The 21,759-nt window shown below is 34.8% G+C and overlaps 1 protein-coding gene and 1 pseudogene across 2 annotated transcripts; one reads left to right on the top strand and one right to left on the bottom strand.

Annotated features, from left to right (window-relative positions):
• Positions 1-2,072: 2,072 nt before the first annotated feature.
• Positions 2,073-13,133, bottom strand: LOC145612295 (small RNA 2'-O-methyltransferase-like; annotated as a pseudogene). Its single transcript, XR_014106569.1, has 9 exons — positions 12,728-13,133; positions 10,909-10,998; positions 9,896-10,353; positions 9,482-9,727; positions 7,164-8,116; positions 6,530-6,681; positions 6,230-6,346; positions 5,286-5,420; positions 2,073-2,754 (listed from the first exon to the last, which is right to left on the bottom strand). The product of XR_014106569.1 is annotated as a small RNA 2'-O-methyltransferase-like (transcript).
• Positions 13,134-19,753: 6,620 nt separating this feature from the next.
• LOC145610650 (protein FAR1-RELATED SEQUENCE 8-like) lies at positions 19,754-21,552 on the top strand. Its single transcript, XM_081665956.1, has 2 exons — positions 19,754-20,958; positions 21,477-21,552. Exons 1-2 carry the CDS (start codon positions 19,754-19,756, stop codon positions 21,550-21,552), a joined length of 1,281 nt encoding a protein of 426 aa, XP_081522082.1.
• Positions 21,553-21,759: the final 207 nt, after the last annotated feature.

Below are 21,759 nucleotides of genomic sequence, written 5' to 3'. Positions count from 1 at the left end.
TAAGCAACTTGAGCAGTTGAGCTTATTCATATTGTGGTAAAGGAAAAGACTTTGATTAACTACGGCCAATAAGGCCTCCACTGATTATCAACATGAAATAGTGATTTTGTGACATAGCTCAAGTTTTACATGTCAAGCCGCAGAAAATTCTATGAAGGCCAATACTCTTCCAAGGAGAGTCATCTAGGTATATTGCTTTAGTTTTTCCAAAGTTTTGCTTTTGACTACCAGTGATAGGTAAGGTTTATTGAACTTCAAAATCTGATTAGCAGAGGAAAATCAAGGAAGATTTTCTTGAGTAAGCAAATAACTCATCATGATGAGAAATTATTGTTTGTCAAGAACATCAGATAACCTCATATATAATACATCCACATATAGACATTGTAGGCAACATATATTGAATGCATCGGTGATCAATCTCAAACACACTACTTACGGGGTGAAGAATCGGAGCTTCCAGAGCATGAATGCTAACTACTTTGTCAGGAACACTCACAATACAAGTGATTAGTTAGCAAAAAACACGAAGGCACAAAAACACAAAACAGGTCAATTATCTAATGGTCCAAGACAGGTCAAGAAAGGTATATATTAAATAAGGCATAATGACATCACTGAGCTGCTAGGTACACTTCTAGTAGACTACCATTAAATCCAAAATAAACTAAGTTTATCTTCATATAAACTTACCTTTTTTTGGGAGATTTTAGTTGAATTTTGAGTTCTTCTCGAATATCCATGGTGATTTCAGTTTATTAGAGAGAGAAAATCATAGGGAGAAGAGAGAATGTAAAGAGTGTTTGAGTGTAGATATAATTTTAGAAACTTAAATATGTAAAGTGACAATATTTTTAATCATTTTTAAAAAGTTAATATGGTGGTTCAACAAAGATGGCAAAATTTTCAATTGGCCTTAGGTGCATCCTTATGCACCTAAGATAGGTGCAACAAGGGAAGGCCCAAAACGCGCGGCCCAAATTAATAACCCAGACAACATATCCGCGATCCTTCAAAATCAACATTACACTCTACAAAATGAACATTTAGTAAAAAAAAATGAACATGAAAAAAAATGAACATTCAATAATAAAAAATGAACACGTAAAAAAATAAAGATTTAATACTTATAATGCATAATATGTTTCATAATCATATTATTTTTTATTTCTTCAAATTTTTATGTTCATAATTAAATGCATTATATTCATAATAATATTTTATGTCATGTATAATTTCAAATATTCATAATGTAAATATGTGTTGTTCATGAAATATTAATTAAATCTGTTTATGCATATGTTGTCTTTCTTAAATGTTTATGTTCATTTTTTCTTAGTATATGCTCACCTTTTAAATGCTTATATTCACTTTTAAAAAAACCAATGCTTATGTTCATATTTTGAAATGTTTTGTTCACTTTCTGAAATGCATAAGTTCATATTTTTTATGCATATGTTCACTTTCTGAAAAACTAATGTTCCCATTTAAGGGAACCTATGCATATGTTCATATTTTGCATGATTATGTTCATTGATAAAAAAAAATGTAGAAAATCAGATAAAATTCAATTCATTAGAAATAAGAAAATCATATACTACGTATAACCTAATCAATTGAAGTTAATCACAAAGTCACCACATAAGAAATCGAAAATCATACATTTTTATGCCTATGTTCACTTTCTGAAAAGCTAATGCTCATATTTTTATATCTATGTTCAATTTTTGAAAAGCTAATGTTCATATTGTGCTGTTGTTACACCTATTTTTAGGTGCATGAGTATCCACCTAAGAATATGCACAAAATTTTGTGGGGTGAGTTGTGTTTTATTGGGGTGAAACTTCGTGGGCTATGTTGGACGCGCCTATTGGACCGGTTGCAGCTAAGAAAGCTGCATAATGATGTAGCTCAGGCCAATTGATTCTTATATAAACAAGCTGGGTCAGGGCTTTTAATGGGCCTTTGACCCATTGAACAAGTCTAGATTTTAGCAATTAAAGGTCTTATTGACAAAATCACTGCTAGCAAAAGCATGTAAGCTCAAATCATATAGAAACTTGTGTGACAAGTTTGGCAGACTCACCAGCTTGCTGCTCAAAGCATGTGATAAACTGAATTAGTAAATTGTGTCTTTACATTAATGCCATATATATAGGCCTCAACTTAAATGTGGTAATTACAAACTGAATCAGGCTAAGTCAGGGAACCTTTTAAAAGACAAGGGAACCTGCAGTTCTAAACCAAAGTGAAACCTGTTAAACTATTTGCAATTGACCAAACAAATTTTTCACTAATCAGGCCCTGAATTACCAACTACGCAAAGCTCGTAGCAGGCCATTTCCATAGAGTCTTATAACAGTTTTCCATATCTAAATGTAATACAGAATCTTTAATAGGCTCCTGTTGGTTCCTCCTGAATACTGCTATTTGAGAAGCAAACCCTGGTTCCACACCTTGTATTCCACCCACTCCACCAAACTCGACACTGTAATTGTGTTTCAGTGCCAAGCCAGCTGCCCACTGATTGAATTGCTCTCTTGTCCACTCAAATTTGTGATCATGATTACGAAATTTACATGACTGTAGTGCATTATCATCTGGATCCTCTACTTGGCTTGCTAAATTAGATTTTTGCAGAATGATATTGTATTCATAATTTGGGGTTGAGACAATCAGGACCTTAGGACGAAAAAGTCCGAGTGCAGTATCACCAAATAAGTGTGCTTGATCTTCTTCCATATGCTCTATCACCTGATAGGATATATTTTTTTACAAAAATTAAAAAAATACAAATTAAAACATTAGAAGATAAAAATGGCATTAAACATAAACTTTTGAGGGCTGTCCTATGGACATCTTCTTCTAGCATCAAGTCGTTGAACATGCCATGAATGTTAGCAGAATGGACATGACACTAAAAAAGATATAAGCTTCATAATAATTGGGAAATAAAAAAATTGCATAATAATTACTAAATCTTTAATCAAACAATTGCGATCTGTAACCCTAAATAAAAGAACCCTAAATAGAAAAAAAATTCCTTCATTCTAGTAATTTTTTAACATGGATAATTTTACATATCCAAACAATTATAAGAGTAAAAATAATAAAAAGAATATTATGAAAGTATATTACGATACGAATTTAACAAGACCCTATTTACGTACAAATTTTAATATGGTGTCAATATTAATAATACTGAATTACTGATAAACTAATGTTTCCCTTTGTTTTTACTATGTCCCCATAATCTAACAAGGTCCTAGAGTGGAATTAGGTGATTTATATCTGAGGGTTGAGTTCTGCATTTTGATTTTTTAACTCCGTCGGCAAGCCTGGATAAAGGAGGGTGGTTTCGGTAGGCCAGTGACAGCCAGTGTAAAACTTTGTAACATCCCTTGGCATGAGCTACAATGATTGAGAGTAGTACTAGGATGGATGACCTCCATGAGAAGCCCCCATGTTGGTTCATGTAACCGACCCCACTAATGGTATTAAGGAATTGAGTTCAGCATTTTACCTGATTTGCCTTATCCTGTAGGAACACAAACTTAAACGTGAATGTATATGGTACACTTTTAAACTAGCTTGAAAATATTGGGTACCAAATTGCATTCCCGTACCTGTTTTGTGACTAAAGCATACAACTAAGAAATTACTGGTTGTATTAGGCTTGTACTATTAGCAAAATAAACCCAACCCAACCCAACCCAACTTGAGCCCTGATTTTGACCCTAAATCAACCCAAAACCTTAAATGGCTCAACCCTAATGACACCTAACCCGAAACTAAAGCAGTAATTAGAAAGCACTTCATGGGTATCAGTGGGTGTTTATAGATCACACACCGAGATGAGTGTTTACATGTAAATCTTTCTATAATCAGAACAGTCTCTACTTGCGTCTCGCTTTCTTTGGATTACCTAATGTGGAAGTTAAATATCCTAAGAACAGTTAAAACCAGAATTTAAAACCTTTTTGTTATGGCTTTTTCAGCGTAATTGGAAAGTGAGAATGAACAGAATTGATGAAAATATAGGTGTGTTTCCCAAATCAGTGTTATGTAGACAGAGAGCAGTGAAATCTGGTGGGGCCTACATATCTATTCTAAAGATTGTTTTCAATAACAAACATATGATGGGCTAGCTAGTATTTAGAGGTGTCAAATTCTGATCCGACAGACCCGATCCTAAACCAACCTGATAAAACCCGATAGAGATTTCGACTTGTATGGACAAAATAATTTATTATGACTCAAATTGCCCGACCTAGTAACCCGAATTAACACCTCGCCACCTTAAAATATATGTTGACAAAATGAGGTGGAGAATTTTCAGTTTTCACTAACATCGACTTGTTTCACTTCAATGGATTTTAAGGTGAAATTGTCAAAAATTCTCAAAAAGAGCTCTTAGTAGGGAAAATGTAATGTGTGTCCCTTAAAATCTATTTTGTGGTCATCTTTTAAGGATGTTTCTTTGTGATGCTATTGGTCATCTCCAGGAGAACTCTTTCGTCTGTACTTTTATACTTGAATCAATTTGAATAAAATGGTAGCCCGACGGCTAGGAAAACATCAAACTGAATGAGACCTACAAAAACTATCCCTTCATAAGATGCAAAATTAAGTTGATAAAGTACTGAGAAACTTTACTACACCTGCTAACTACAATGATAAACAAATTGTTAAGAGCAATAATTTAAACAAAATGAAGAATCCAAAAACATGCTTTTAGAGTTTTAGTCTATTATCTTTACCTTAAAATAATATTTCCTCCGTTCCACATATATTGCAACAATTACTACATAAGAAAGATTCCCTATTTGCACATGATTTCTCTCATCTCTCTCCTCATCACATGGGTCCCCATCATTATTCCTCTCTATCTCTCTTCCCTTCTTAAAATCCGTGTTCCATCTCCATGTTGCAATATTTAGGGAACGGTAAAAGTAATATGTACAAAAACTAATTTCAGATGTTCAGTTAACTAAAAATAAGTTCAATTAAGCTAAAATAATTTCAGCCAATAGAAACAAGTTTTAATTAGTAAAAATATTCAGTTCGATAGAAATAATTTATGTTCAAAAATAATAATTTCCATTCGCCAAAAACAATTTCATTTCATTAAATTAATTTTAGTTCAGTAAAAATAAGGTTTAGAGAACATGGCTTAAGTCACTAAAATGAAGCCTATACATAAAATAAACAAAACAATGAGAAAATATTTCAAAAGCAAGAAGCCAAAAAGAGAGTCAAAATATCAAAGGAATCAAATCACAAACCTCTAAGCATGTTCCGACATCATATTCACTCAAGCCAGAATCAAAAGCAGTTATGCTACCCTCGTAAAGAATTGCTGATTTAATATTTGATGTGGATATCTCATCCTTCAAATTCTCCAGTTTTGTTTGAAGGACCTGCAAATCATGAAACAAAATATATAGTCACTCAAAAAATAAATTTGTAATAGATCATGATACATTGAGAAACTGAGAGTAATTGCATACGAATCCTGTAGAAGTAGAACATGGCACAGTACAGATTTTTCCCACCCACATATAAGCAAACAGACATATATGATAGGCAAACAGAATGTGCATATGCATATTTTGTAACAATGAAGCACGTCAAGCACCATTATATACATGTCACCTTTAATTGATTTCCGACTTACCAGCACACAGAAGATAAAAATGAAAATATAAATAAAACCAATGTGCCATGTATCACCATACAATGACGCTTAGAATAATTGCATACAATTCAAAAGATTAAATAAAGCAAAATTATACTAAATGAACCTGCAGATATCATAGTTTCACTCATGCCACCTTATCATTTGTCAATATATATATACTCCCTACACTCCCATGTAGTCACGTTAAAGGTTATGTACATAGAATAATTTAGTAGAGATTACATTGGGATGATGAATATGAAATTAAAAATGGTACCTTGAACTGATAGATAATAGTGCATTAGCATTTTAAATGGAAAATAATATGGGATAAACAGAGTTAGTTGAGTGTTCAGTCATTGTGCAATGAAGTAGCAATCAAAGTTAGCATTACATTCAAATAAGTCAGCCAGAATACTTAAAAGGGTATTTCCAGATTATTCTTAACAATGGTCAGCCTCATCACATGGACACCTAATATGCTCCCGGCATCTACAAAGACCCCAATAGTTTCTGAACTAGCACGACATAGCCACTAAAGTATCATACCTTGGCAGCACGAATGAGACCCTTTTGAGAAATATCAATACCAACAATCTTTTCCAAAGAGCTTGGTGTATTAACTAAGGATTCCAATAAACTTCCTGATCCACACCCAAAATCAATCTGCAGCCATGAGAGGTCAATTTGTTAAAAAATAAATTAGTATTGCATAGAATGTCAAATAGTTTTGTAAAAATAATAAATTTTATAATCTGTATATTGTTAAAACCATGAGAGCAAAGTTGATTGAATAATATTCAGCTACAAATCATGGAATTAGAGGGGAAACCATTGAGAAATATGTACCAAAGAAGTAGCAGAATATTCTTTAATGCACTGCAATGCAAATTCTACACGCTGCTTTGACAGCGGAGGGCTGAACAGAGCCTGCTCCATTCTATCTTCAAATGGTTCAGTTACTCGCAATACAGTGATGGAATATTCCAAGCAACAAGGTTCTGGAGGGAGAATAAACAAAGGAAAAAGATGAGACTCTTCGAATAATTAAACACACCTAACAAGATCATAATTATAGATAATTACTAAAAAAGTTGAGCAAAATTCAATCACATACAGGCATTGGTTACACATACCAAATTTCATAGATATCTAATATATTTAAGCACAAACACTGTTTGCACAACAATAATCAAGGGAAATGAAGGGAAAAAAATAGAAGAGTAAGGGAAGAACGCAGAGGGAAGAGTGACCTTCCTTTCCCATAAGTCTTATCCAAATATGTAAAAATGTATCTTTCACTTTCCCTCTAAATCTCTCTATCCAAACATAGTGTGAAGTCTGGTATGCTAGAAAACGTTTATAAACCAATTATATGTTAATAATGCACAATGATTCTGAAGCTTGAACTATTTGTGGCGTGTGATGAAAGGCGTTTCATCCTCAAATAAAGCTAGTGCAAAAGAAAAAAAGATAAACTCACTTGAGGACAAAAACGATAGAATTTTTTTACAATCCACAGATGCAGCCATAACCATTTCTGTTTGTGGCATGTCCATTAGGAGGCAGACAGATTGTCCAGCTGTCATACGAAGAATAGCCGCTTCAATACATGAAATTACTGCTCCTGTGCCAATCTCAAACTCAAAATCATCATTCTTCTCCAGAATTTCTAGGATTTCTTTTCCTTCTGATACCAGGAATACACCATAACTTATAGAGACAATATATCCATTGGAAGGTAATGATCCACAAGCTGTTCCTTGTATACTTAATTGTTCATTCTCCATGCTGGTCAAACCATTAAATTGATCTATATGGTTAAAGTTTGATTTGTGGCCTCCTAGTAAATTTCTTGGCTGTTGAACCTTATGCATCAATTGACAGAGAGAAAACTCCTTCAAGAAGCATGTCAAGTGGCAGTCAATGTTATATTTAGCACCAAGTGAAGAAAGCTCCTCTAAAGGCATATTTGGCTGCTTGAAGTAAAATTTCAAAAAGTTTAGGACTTTCAAAGAAGCATCCTGCACTGCATCCCCCTGTTTCGTGAAAGTATCTACTGGAGATCTTTGAAGGAGTAAATTGTCATTCTTCGAAACCACTTTTATTTCACAACTAAAGGATTCTGCTTCAACTTGTTTTGGACTAACTGTGGCCAGAACCCCTCCGGGTTTAGAAATATATGCCGAGCTTGACCTTTCATCTGATAGGTGTCTGCATGATCCAGGCAAGTCTTGGTCTGATTTGTTGGAGTTACAGAGTACATTAATAACAGGTTCAGAGAGTCTATGATGACGGCAAAATGAACAGAGTAGATCCTTTGGCAAAGAGCCCCTCCAATTACTTTTTCCCGTGAATACTCCAGGCAAATTTGCTGTAAGTAATGCATCCCTAGATATCTTATAAAGCCCATCAGGCATTCTTCCAATAAGCATCCTGTCATTTATTATCTTTGTCAAAGAACTCACCATAGAGGTATCAAATATTTTCATATTTGTTAAATGTAAAGCAAGTTAAACATCATTTTAAAAATAATTAAGGCCAAATAAAATTAGGAAAAAAAAATAAAAAGAAACAAAAAAAAAAAAAAACATGCCTTTATATACTTGGCATACAAATAAAGACTTTGAACTGACAACATAAATTGCAGGAATACAAGACAAAAGTATAATTATATATTTTGTATTCCACAGCAGTACAAGCTTGCAAGAAAAACTACAATAGTAGGCCTGAGGCCAGTGAGTTGCTGACATACTAAAAGAATGAGCCCTCATAGAATGAAAAAGGTTCACCAGCAGCAAAGTTAAGAATTCTTCAAGGAAAATAAGAAACATACACATCCTAGAAAAAAATACATGACAATCTAACTTAAAATGCACATCAATTATAGCATCCTGTTGACAAATAAACCCTCACCATCTGATATTGATGCTCTAACTAGCCACTAATATGAAAACAAGATTATAGCCACATACATACTGACTCACTGAGTAATTAGTAAGTCTCCAAAAAGTGCACAAACTTTCATTTTAGGTCTAAATAAATGTTATTGCAGGATATAACAATGCATATCATAAAAGGTTTGCTGACACAATTAATAAATACATACGGTTAAAAACTTCAACTATCAGGATCAAAAGTTGGGGGATTTCAGGAATCAAGTCATTTAGTAGCAAGTCCAGTAAAATTAGTAATTAATACTTCCTCTGTTTCACAATTATTGCAACAATTACCATTCTACGAAGTTTAACAAATACTGCAACATTTCCCTATTTGCATATGTTTGCATTCTTTCTCTTCCCTCATCACATGCGTTCCTATCTTTATTCCTTTCTCTCTCTCCTCTCCTTAAAAATGTGTCCCATCCCCACGTTGCATAATTTAAGGAACAGATGTAGTAATTAAAGGCCACTTAATTAATTTTGCCAGGATTCATATTTGACAAATTTAATTAGATTTATGACAATCAAAAAGGGAAAGTGGCCTATCTATTAACCGACAATGCCCAGAAGAAAGACTAAACAGGATTCAGTAGATGTTTAAAGCAGCAACAATTAAAGATTCCCTATTTACAAAGCTTAAATCCGACTTCAGCAATAAAGTTCTTTGCTTGAAAATTGCATTTGAATATTACAGTTGGTAAACAACTTCAACAAAGTCTTTACTGACTGAACTTTGTGACATAATCCATTCTCAAATTATCCTCAAATGTGGGTTTGGCAAGGAGAACAAGTGTAGTGAAACAAGTAGAATAAATAATTTAAGATAAAAGGAAGTTGAGAAAGAAAAAGAGAGAGAAACCTAAAATAGGTACGCAATGACACATCTTCATTAAACAACTCTGCCCCTCTCCATGTGTATCCAACTGATGCTAAAATTGCATTACCGTATACATGTTGTCCCAGCAAGTAACTAGCACGGATGTTGAAAGAGCTATCAAGATCGGGTTGCTCTATTGCACAAATAAATTCCGAGTCTGAATTCAAATTATGTGTCTCTAAAGCAGAAAAATACAGTCTGGACTCAGAAGAAGCTTTACCAATGGTCCTGCAAAGAAAAAGATGTAATAAACTCAATTCTAAATTTTTTACACTCAGATTCAGATATAAGAAAACTCTCTATAGCCAACTGGATCAAAGATTTCAGTAGGAAAAACAAATCAAGCTAGAACATAACAAGCAGATAAGGACCTTTGAAGCATCAACAATCACTCACCTAGAGATAAGGACCTTTGAAGCATCAACAACACCAAGCTCTGCAGCAATAACATCCAGATAATAGCCTTTCAATGACAGATTCATACTGATAGAGCTTACATCCTTATCAAGTGAAAATGGAATATATACAGCCTCAGTCAAAGATCCTTTTGTTAAGTCTGACTGTTGGTTGTCTAATACTGGTATAGCATTTGAGGGGAAAGGATACTTCCTCCTGATCCAAAGATCTTCCTCTGATATAACAAGTAATTCTGATAATTTGACTGCAGCTCTCATCACAACAGGTATAGATAAGAAAGGATTTGACTCAATTTTTGCGTCAATGGATCTGCATAAATTACTAAGCTTGGGATCACAACCAATTAAAACAGATAAAGGAATAGATCCACTAAGTTCACCCTCTCTGAAAATAACTGCTTTCAGGTGACTGCTAAGCGGATGATGTGATGACTGGAACTACAAACAAATAAGCAACGGTCAGAACTAAAAATGTTCAAAAACACCCGTTAAAAGGTATAAAGCAAAAGTAGCATAGGTTTACGCCAAACTTAGATTTACTAATTACAAAGAGCAGAACTATCAGTCCCCATAGGACCAAAATGTATACAATCTCACAATCGAAATGGCTTGACGATGACCTGTATTTTTGTGTCCTGTGCATTAATGCTCACATAAAGGTGAGAAAGCATATCCTAAAAGCTACAAAATTGAATAGAAAGGACATAGCTAAATTCAAGCTTTATGATCAATGTTGCTAGTAATGAATTCAGGAGATCTGGTAAGCAAACTCAACAATATTTGGAAAGAGCAAGGTGAATTGTTGTTAATAGAATATGTCATCTTATCTTCGAATATTTGGTATATATATATGCAGCTTTTCAAGCACAGAAATTAAATTGAAACCCTGGTGGTCCTAAAGCATATTATGTACATTAACTTAAAAAATGAGAATTGCCATAATGCCAATTAAGAGAAAGCGGGCAAGGGGGATGGGACTCAAGGGAGCACAACCTCACTTGAGAATATATGTGAGAGACGAGAGACCAACTCCTCTTCTGCATCTGATTCTGTGAGACAGCTTTCAAGGGAATCAATACCAAGCTGCAACAACAAGAACAAAGGAAGAATTTATTTAACAGATATATTATCACAATAATAATGATGAGAGTCCTCTCTAGATATCTAATAACAGTTCATTGGATATACATTTTGTAGTTTTCACGGAAGAAAATGTACATATGACAAACTTAAATTCTACTATTTCAAAAGAGATAACGGTTGTTTCTAACAGTGTTTAAAAAGGCCCGCCTGAGGCCTTAGGGGTTAAGCACCTTTTGTGGTCTAGCAATCTAGGCAAGAGGATTTTGATGAGGCGAAACTAAAATACATATTCTCTTTGCCTCTCAAAATTTACTTCACATGTCTTATCTACATATCATAAATCAAACATTACCTAGCCCCCATCTTGGACCTAAAATGCAAGATACATATTGGATATATAGATGCTGACCTTCACTTCATGTGAAATTAATGATTGAAAAAATAAAATAAAAACTGGTTTAAGCAATTAAAGAACAGGCCACCAATCACAATGAGTGCATCAGTTTTACCTACGTTGGCTCCATTCACTTACAACAATCAATACACAGATAAAATATTCTTTTAAAATCTTATTACCCTTAATCACACATATAGCATTAACTCTTTTAATACTATGAAAAAATTTTGAGAGGTGAACCAAACTGCCTACAGCCACCAGCTTGGAAACATCCCAAAATAAAGCGGCAACGAAAGAAATGTAACTCATTGTGATCCTAGTTAATCCTAGTTGTCAACATTGTACGTGGCATTATTTGTAATTCATGTAATCAAGAATTTGCATCATGATTTTCAACATTTTTGCTAGTTCATATGAAGTTGGAGGCTAAGTTTTTATGCTTCCAAATTTACAAAACTGTTTGGCTTTGCTTGCAGGTGACATCAACTTTAGAAAATATAGGGTATACAAAAGAATTTTACACCCTGTATGGCTTTTCCTAAAATCTAAGCCAATGTCCTCTATTAATTCTTACCAAATCTGACACATATACAAAAATACCAATTGTTATTATCACATCCATCAAAGCATTTCTTAATAGAAAACTAAAAATCACTTTATCTCTCTACCTTCAATTCAAATTTCTTATTAAGTAAAAATAGTATGATATATAATATTTAATATAATGCCTCGACAATAGACTAAGGTTCCTCAAAACACATCACCACCACAGAGGGAAGGTGTTATGATGTGTATTTGTGAAGGGACAATCAAATTTAAATGTATGATCAATATTCAACAACAAACCTTCATGGCATTTCTAGATTAATCCTCCCCTCCATTTCATTTTACGAATTACATGATATCACAACAGTTATTATTGCTCGTCTTCTCCCATGTGCAACAATTGACATGTGTATACATACATTAGGTCTCACCAATCTCTTGATCAACATTAACAAATCTATAATCCTCTTAACCGTGATATACGAAATTCGAGTTACTCAACAATGCAAATAAGCCGAAAAAGTACACTATAAACTTCCAAATCATAAAATAAAAACCCAGAAGTAGCTACCAATCCAAGAAACCATTGTAGGCATAATATCATACAAATTATAATTACACTATAACAATCCAAACAAATTATCTTCCCATAAAGAACAACATGCAATAGCAACAAAATACACAGTATATTACAAAATTAAATTCAATTTAAAGGGTACAATGGAAAACAACCCAACAATTATATGAAAGAATCAAAAATGGAAATAAGCAAATAAAAGAAAAAACCTTCTGTAAAGCCATTAATGCAGCAGATTGCTCAGCTTCCTTCTTTTTCTTACAGGGTTCTGAAACAACGAAGAATTCAGGGAGTTCCAAGGAACAGCGGAAAAGGGAAGGACCCTTTTGAGGAATAACCAAACCAGGGCATCCGTTTTGGGAAGATTCTTCTTGAATTTCCTCAATTTTATAGCATGCTTTATTGCCAAATTTCTGGTAAATTTTGGCTTTTGGAGTTAGCGTTGGTTTCTTGTTATTCAGATGAGAAGAAGAAGAAGATGATGATGATGATTTCGCAGTTTCCATTGCAATGAAAAAGGGTTTTTTCTGGTCTTTGGAAATGAAGACTGAGGGAAGACTACCTGAGTGACTGTGTGAGGGAATTTTCAGGGGTTTCGATATTCGGTCTCATACTCTCATGTTCTAATCAAATTGGGCCACCAAGATTCTTACAAATGTAAATCAAGTTCTCATATCTCCACAAATGCGGGTATATGTTAATTTACAATAGGGCCACACGGTGTGGCCACTTACAAATTAACAAAGTAATTTCTATAAAGCAGACCAAGTAACTCCAGTAATACTAGTGTAGTAGTCCTTTTAACACTGACCAAGTAACCCTTATTACATTAATGAAATAACCCCGATAATGGTTGGCCATATATGGTGCGGTCAGCCACATATAAGACTTTGTGGTTAATCTAAAACTAGTTAAAGTTATCGTAAACGTATTTAAAGTTACCCTGTATACTATAAAAGTTATTATTTTTCTATTAATAAATTTTATCTTAATAAAAAATTTTAATGTATCAGAGTAATCATATTACAGAGAAGTATTTATAGTATGTAATCATGTGCCTATAAGAAATTATACATTAAAATAAAATTTAAACCAACGATAAATTAAAAGTTACTCTTTAAGTGGTTAAAGTTACCATAAAAATAGTTAAAGTTACGCTCAAACAGATCGTTTTACAATAAAATTAATGTACACCTGTTGTACACAAGACAATTTCTTTAATTATAACTCCCTCTATGGCACTTTTGGCCTCCCGTCCCGATCGAAAGTGCAATGACGATATTCCCTTCATTTTCAAATGATGTTCCTATTTACATAAATCAATGCAAGTTTTTATCCATCTTTGACCGCAAATATCTTTAATCTCACACTAGCAAAAGTAATAAAAATTATGTACTCACTAAGACGAATCAAACTAGTTCGCACATGACTATATTTGTTCTTATAGATTGAGAGAAATTTGGAAGATTCTCTCTTATTTTTTAAAGGAAATTTTGCATTAAACCACCTTTTATAACAAATTTTTTTGCAAGAAACCACCTTATAAAATTTTTTGTGCAATGCTACACCTTAATCGTAATTCTATTTTTTTGCAAGGTCACACCTTTGGCCGGAATCCAAAATTTCCCTCTAATTACTCTCTTTTTCTCTCTCCTTCGTCACTGTTGTTTCCCCTTCCCATTAGCACGAATTCATCCTCTCCTCATTAACTCCTTCGTTGCTGCTCTATCATGCACTGAATGCTTTAATTTGTAGTAAATTGCTTGCCAAAGGTGAAAGTAAGTTCTGGATTTCTCTCTCCTTTCATTTTTTATTGCATTCAAACTTTTGTAATTGAAGTGATCCTTGCGTTTATTCCATAGGTAAAAAATGGAAAGCTGCTGCATTAAGAAAGCGTGGTGAGGGGGGACCAATTACATCATCATTCAAAAACCCAGGTACAATTGTCGATTTTTATAATGTTAGGGTTGGTCTAAAATAGTTTATTTTGAAATTAAATATAATAAAGTGGAATTGAATGTTGGGAATTGGCATGACATACATGCAATTGAAAATTGTAGTACATTTGATTAGTGTAGGGTGTGGGTTCAGTAATTTGTTTAATTATTGTTTAATTATTTCTGGAAAGTAGTGATTTTTATGTGTTCTATGTAACCTGTTAAAATGTTAATTCCCTTTTTTTTTTCCTTTGCATGGGATATTGAAATTGGTATTTGTATTTGAAATTGGTATTTGTATGTGTTTATTGTATCAGGTTTAATGGTAGGATAAACATATTTGAGCCTTGGTATAAATTTATGGATCCAATTAATATCAGGCTTAAGTATATATGGTGGTAAATTTGTAACTAAAAGGGGCAAAACTACACATGAGAAGGGGGACAACAATTATTATGGAGTGAATTCGCATCCCAATATGTCTGAAGTTTGTTTGAATTTGTGCATTGGATAAGAAGTGAATTAGGTTATGATGAGGTTAGGAAGATTTGGTATAAGAGGAAAGGGTGTACTTTGTACTATGACAGAAAACAAATCCTAAGTGATGCAGATATACCAGATTTTTTACAAGCAAAAGAACCAGATGGTTGGTACATATTTTACTTGTACCATCCTCCTAAAGATTTAGCTGTTGAACATGCAAGCTAGACTTAGGTATGGACCAGGGGTGGGTTTTAACACTGATTCAGATTTGTCTAGTTGGACCTTTACCAAAAATGAGTCATTAGGTAGGAGTAAGCCAGTAGTTTTTTTAGGCGAGTCGATAGGAGGAGGGGTTTGTTTGGGTGAGTTAGCAAGAGAAGGGGCTTAATTGGGTGAGACATCTTCAAAAAGTGTGGGAGCCCCATTAAACAAAGAGTCCCTTCCAAAATCTAGATTCGAGGATAACTCTTTTGTGTTGCCTCAGACCAGTCCCATACCCAAAACAAATCTATTACCCTCACCTAGAGAGAAAAACCCAATTCTGTCCAAAGCAAAGGGCAACCTTCCTATTATCTTTGTGAGTGAAGAATAGTTAGGGATTTATCCATCATATATACCTGAAAGTGATGAGCTGGAGGGCAGTGACAATGAAGATAGTGATGTCATTTTGAGTGAAGATGACCATGAAGACTTAGGTGATGATGACTTGTGTTAGCGTTGTTCGAAGCGCGCCTACGTTAAGCATGTTGTGAATATGCTTGATACTCATTGAAAGCGGGATTTGACATACAATTAGGGACACGATTAGAGACAAAGCAAAGTAGGGAGCCGCCAACAAGTTTTTAAGGAACTTGTAAACCGTTCACGGATCATTTAAGGCAACCACAGTCAAATTTGTGCTTATTGCTCTGCGGAGTTATTTTTATTACTAATATACATTTTCTAGTGTTTTTTGTAGAGTTGGTATTATTTTGTAGGAATTTGCAGAATTATGATAATTTCAGAGCTTATTAAACCACTACGGAGACGTTGGAGTTTGATCGTATTTCATGACTTTAAAGCCCAAGGTTGATGATATGTCTATTTTATATAGTATTTTACCCCCGTCCCTTGGTCATAATTAGTATTGCTTTTGGCTCTTTATAGCCAGTCTTATTACTAATTGGTGTTTTCTACTGTTTTCGTAGTTTTGGTTGAGTTTTGTAGGGAATTGTACTTATGGAGCATTATCCCGGGATTGTATAGAACAACTACGGACATTGGAGGAGCTCGACCATCTTTCGTAGCCCAAGATCGGTTAGAGTCATCAAGCCGGTGATTAAGGGCTCGACTTATGTGAATATGAGGCATTTAGACCGAGTATTCAAGCCCCAAGGAGGATATCTGGTTTGGGCCAAGTTACGAGCCCAAACGAGGAGTCCAAGTGGCCCAAGAAGTCATCGCCCGGGGTCTCCGCCCGAAGGCGCGCCCGACCGGGCAGGGGAAGATTAAGGTCGCAACATTATCTCGCCCGAGCTCGCGCGCGATCGGGCGCGAGAGAAGAGAAGCCCCAAAGAAAAGGCGGGCCCGATCGGGTGGTGCCTCGCACGATCGGGCGCGTGTTTCTGAAGAAGTAGTTTAGCGTCATTTTAATTTGTTTTGACTTAGGATTTTCTAGCTTAGTATAAGTACGCTTTTGTTAAGCGAGTTTAATATTCTTTTCTCCCTTCCCTTACTCTTTCTCTCTCTAACTTTTCTCTTTCTCTCCCCTCTTAAACTTTTAGTATTGTTTCCTCTCTCTATAACTCTTGGTTTAATCCCTTGTTTCCCTTAACTTTGGTAACGATTTCTTCTCCTTTAATCTCAGTTATTTATTTTCTTTCTTTCACTATAACTTGTTTAATTGCTTTGTTATTTAATTATGTGTGAGTAGATTTCTTTCTAGGGTTGTGGGGATCCATAAATAATATGAAGGGTTAAATTATTGTTTTTAATTGTCAATGCTTGATTTTAATTTCCTATTGATTGAATTAATGCTATGCGGTTAGATTTGACCAGATTTAATTTGCATGAGTTTAGCAATATTGATTCGAGATTTGAGAGATGAGAATTGATATTTAGGCTTAGTTTCAATAGGCAGGTTAATTAATAAATGGTTAAGTCAAGATTCGAGAGATGAGATTTAATACCGGTAGATTAATTCTGTGATTGTAATACGTAGCAAAAGCCCTTTATGATCTGGTTAATTGATGCATTGATGATTAACTATTATTGATTATTAATATTGTATGATAATTTCTTATTGAATTGTTTTAACACTTTACAACCGAGTCATGAATCGAGCATATGTGATTTTCTTGTAAAAGTATAGCAATGTTAAATTGATGAATCGAGCAGATGTTAATTTGATATTAAAGGCTATTTTCAATAAGAGCTTAAATCTAGTAAATTGCGAGAGTCTGTTAGATCTATGTTGATTAATAAATTGCGAGAGCCTGTTAATCATGTTATTTATGCAATGTTAATGATTGATTGTTATGTTTTACCCTGGAGTATTATTTATCGGTGAACCTATGCCCTAGGTGTACCACCCTAGAAATTCCTTTCCTTTAAATACCCACTTTACTCTTTAAAATACGATTTAGGAATCTCTAAGACATTACTGCCACCGTGAAAACGGCTAAGGCAACTATAAAAGATACACAGCGGAAGACTTAATAAATAAAAACTGTTTAACAGGTCAACTCAAAAGTCAACCAAAACGAAAGTAAAGTTTAAAACCAAACAAACAAAGTCAAATAAAATCAAACTACAACTTGGAACCATTAAAGGCCCTTATTCAAAACCGTTCCAAAACCAACCCTTTACGTTAGTCCACACAGATTATGTCATAAATAAATAAAGCATAAAACACATCGTACTAATAAAAACTAGCATGATTCACTCTTCACTCATGCCCCGTCATGAATACGCTTCAATACCTGAAAAGTTTATCTCTACTTGTCCCCACTACTCTCCATTAAAAATGGGTCATCATAGGGCCAAGATAAAGATATGGCAAACACACACAATCAGCAAAGCTGAGTGCATAAGCGTAATTAAATACACTAACATGCTTTCACCAATCAACACACACTTACCTCAATGCACCTGTTTACAAGAACACACAACAATCAACAAGACACTTTAACTAGACACTGAATAATTCATTTAGCGTTGATTACGCATCGAACGGGTTTCCAACTATACCTCCCCCAAATAAATTGAGGTTAACTGACACGGGAGCTAACCGTGCCAGCGACAAAACCACTCAAAGGTGGCGGGATTCCTGTGCATAATAATAAATAAAAAGGAATGTACAGCGTCCTGTACTCCATTAGAAGTTATGGTTAAATATAAAACCCCATAACTCCCCCCATTATTAATATTCATACTCAAGGTATATACGTTCCAAGAGTTTTGGTGCGTAATCTCTTTCAATTTACGTTATTTACAAGTTATTGGACTTGGTGATGACTCTCAAAGCATAATAAATCAATCAACAATAATTATTCAATCAACCAAACATACCACTTTAATTCTTGAATAATTAGTGACCACATATTATTGAGCTCGCCCAGGTTACTCATCATGAGTAACTTCAAAAGTCACTCAAATGGCATTAAGCGTAAATAATGGCATTAGTTTGCAATAAATTCTGTTATTTTAATGAGGCTAGGTGAGTTGGCAAGTGGGAGCTTAGAGTTATTTGTTTAACGTCGTTAACTTGAGGTTTTGAAGGGTTAAGTCACGAAAACAGGGGAAACAAAAAGGGGGGCTCGACGACAGCCGTAGTTCTGGTGTCTCTATTAGGTCGACGATCGGCGAATATCCTGTGGTGTAAGTGTCGGCGTTGTTTAAGGTGCGTAATTGCTGATATTGTTGTGCTAGCTGCAAAATTGTTAGTGTTTATTGTTATTTAAATTTTGTCAGATATATTTGCGTGTACTTGTTGGATTGAAGTTTGAAATTGCTGATTTTGGGGTTGTTTGGTTGATTAATCGCTGTAATTAATTGTGATTTCGGCTGGAGTTTGGTTTGGTTTGGTTTGTTTTTGGTTGGTGTATGCTTTAGTTTTGTAATAATTTTTGTGGAGCTATCTTACATTATATAGAATGACAAGATTTCCCAAAACACAGCATTGTCTTGTACTCTTGTGTATAGTGACTTTTAGTCATATGAGTTTCTTGTTTGCACTTAGGAAGTATTATTTTGCTTGAAGATGGATACTCATTTTCAGAAGTTTTGAGATGCTTGTGGACATTGTAAGTGTATGGAAAGAGATAAGCATGAAATTTCATTTGCACTCTCACAACAACTGCAGCTATCTTCTGAAATGTTTAAGTTCAATCTAGCATCAGTTTCTGGCTATCAGGTCAATCCAATTGCCTTCTTTCAGGAATGGCTCTTACTGTAGAGCATTTAATTGGTGTGTCATGTCTTTGATTGCTTTGCTTGCATTGAAATTTTGTTTGATGATGCCTTCGTTTGTCCTGCACTCCTTTGCAATTGCACAATGAATTGGTGTATAAAGGAGTTGAGTTTGCATTGAATTTTTGTTTTATGTTGCACTCCATTTTAGTGTGGTTGTGTTTAAGTTTGATTGGATGCAATTGTTGTTTGGTCTGTAGTGTGGATTTTATTTTATTTTTCTGGGTTAGTTATGGTTTTCAATATGTGATTGTAGGATTAAATGGATGTAATTGATGGGGAACTTAGTGATTCTATTGCGTTTATGCAAACTGAGTTGTGCAGCAGTCCTAGTACATCCCCATTGGTTCCGATTGATGAAAATAAATGCATTACTCCCAGAGTGGAACTTCACTGGTTCCAGATTCTGTAGAAACTTGCACTGCTGTCATGTCATCACCCATTGGTACTACTCATACAATTGACACCATACATTCAAGTAATAGGGGTGTCCTTGTGTTAGAGCCTCCAAAGGTAGGTATGATTTTCAAAAACTGGGAAGATGTTGAAAGGTATTACAAAGAGTATGCTGAACAAGTAGGTTTTGGGGTGACTAGGTGTCAGTGGTCTTCATCTAAGAAAGATAAGAATGTAAAGCTTCAATGTACATGGAGGTGTGAGTGTTGGGGTCCACCTAACCTTAGGGCCAGAAGGGAAGCAAACAAACGGGCGAAGGCCATGAGTGAGGGTGGTACTGGAGGTGTTGTGAATGGTGTAATTGGTGAGGATGAGCTTGCCCGTGGGAAAAGGAAGTCCAAGAAATGCTTTTGCCTTGCAATGTTATATGCTGGTGTTACTGCAGAAGGTTCTTGGGAGGTTAGAAAGGTTGAGTTGAATCATGTGCATGAGGTGAACCCTAATTTGTCTAAATTAGTCAAAGAATACCGTATGAAGAAGTACACCGCTACAGTGAAGAGGAGGTTAGCCAATTATTTTGGGGAAGGGGTTCCTGTTAGAAAGATCCATGGTTGCTTAGCTGTGGATAAAGGGGGTGTTGAAAACATGCCAAGTGTTAAGGACCTCCAACATGAGGTGTACAAGGAGAGGAGGCTTAAAATGCAAGGTGGAGATGCTGTCTCCATGATGAGGTATTTTGAATACATGCAACGGGACAACCAAAATTTTTATCATGCTAGTCGGTTAGATGAAGAAGGTCGATTGAAAGACGTTATGTGGGTTGATGCTCGTAGTCGTGTTGCTTACGAGGATTTTGGCGATGCGGTGTGTTTTGATGCAACTTATTTGACTAACGAGTACGAGTTGCCATTTGCTAATTTTGTGGGGGTCAACCATCACGGCCAATCCATCCTCCTTGGATGTGCTCTTGTCTCTCATGAAACCACAGAGACTTATATATGGGTTTTTGAGCAATGGTTGCTGGCCATGAACAACAAAGCTCCTCAGGCAATACTCACTGATCAAGCACCTGCAATGCGTAGAGCATTAGCTGAAGTTATGCCCGGTTGTAGGCATAGATGGTGCATTTGGCATATTATGAAGAAACTGCCAGAGAAACTTGGGAAGCTAAAGCTGTAAGTTGTTCAGCAATACGTGTTTGTCTATGTTTTAATGTCTATTAGTTTAGTTATAAATTGCTTATTCCTACAGGTAACTTTGTTGCATGTATTGTCTCTTGTGAGAGCTCCTAGGTTCATAATTTGCTATAGTGTTGAGTTAGAGTTAAATCATTATTAAACTTGGTAGATTTTAATTTGTCATAATATTTAAATGAGAGGCTCATGAGGAGTGACGTGACAGTTGTTTTTGTTAACAGAAATGAACCAGAAAGTAGAAAGAAATGTTTTTATTTTGTTACAATTGAAATTTGACGGAGTATACTACATTTCTAACTACATATTTATTTTGTTACAATTGAAATTTGACGGAATTTATTTAAGTACATTTTTTTGGATTAGATTTATTTAACATGCCTTTGAAATTTAAAAATGGAAAAGAAATAAACATAGAGCATAGATACAACGACTTCAAAAATCCCTTGTTGTATTCCAATGATGTTATGGTTTTAGTAATATTTGTAATGTTTGAGCAGATACAACGACTTCAAAAATTCGTTGAAGGCCGTCATTTACGAGAGCTTTACGGCGGAAGAGTTTGAAAGTAGTTGATGTGCTTTAATGAAAGAGTATGACCTCGAGGGAAATGATTGGTTGGAGGGTTTATACGATGAGAGACACATGTGGGTGCCAGCCTTCATGAAAGAGTATTTTTGGGCAGGTATGAAGGCTACCCAACGGGTGGAAAGCATTAATAGTTTTTTTGATGGTTTTGTTACAAGGAAAACCAAACTATTTGAATTTCCACAACAGTATTGC

This window comes from Chenopodium album, chromosome 24 (genome assembly GCF_948465745.1).
Source record: "Chenopodium album chromosome 24, dcCheAlbu1.1, whole genome shotgun sequence".
NCBI classification, from domain to species: domain Eukaryota; kingdom Viridiplantae; phylum Streptophyta; class Magnoliopsida; order Caryophyllales; family Amaranthaceae; genus Chenopodium; species Chenopodium album.
The sequence above is the reverse complement of the archived record's forward strand: the minus strand, read 5'-3'. Positions and strand labels throughout refer to the sequence as shown.

What these genes read in the sequence shown, in the direction of transcription:
- LOC145610650 (XM_081665956.1), top strand. Translation starts at nt 19,754, where the DNA reads ATGCATTACTCCCAGAGTGGAACTTCACTGGTTCCAGATTCTGTAGAA. An exon ending in AAACTTGGGAAGCTAAAGCT is followed by an intron (nt 20,959 to 21,476) that starts GTAAGTTGTTCA and finishes ATGTTTGAGCAG; the next exon opens with ATACAACGACTTCAAAAATT.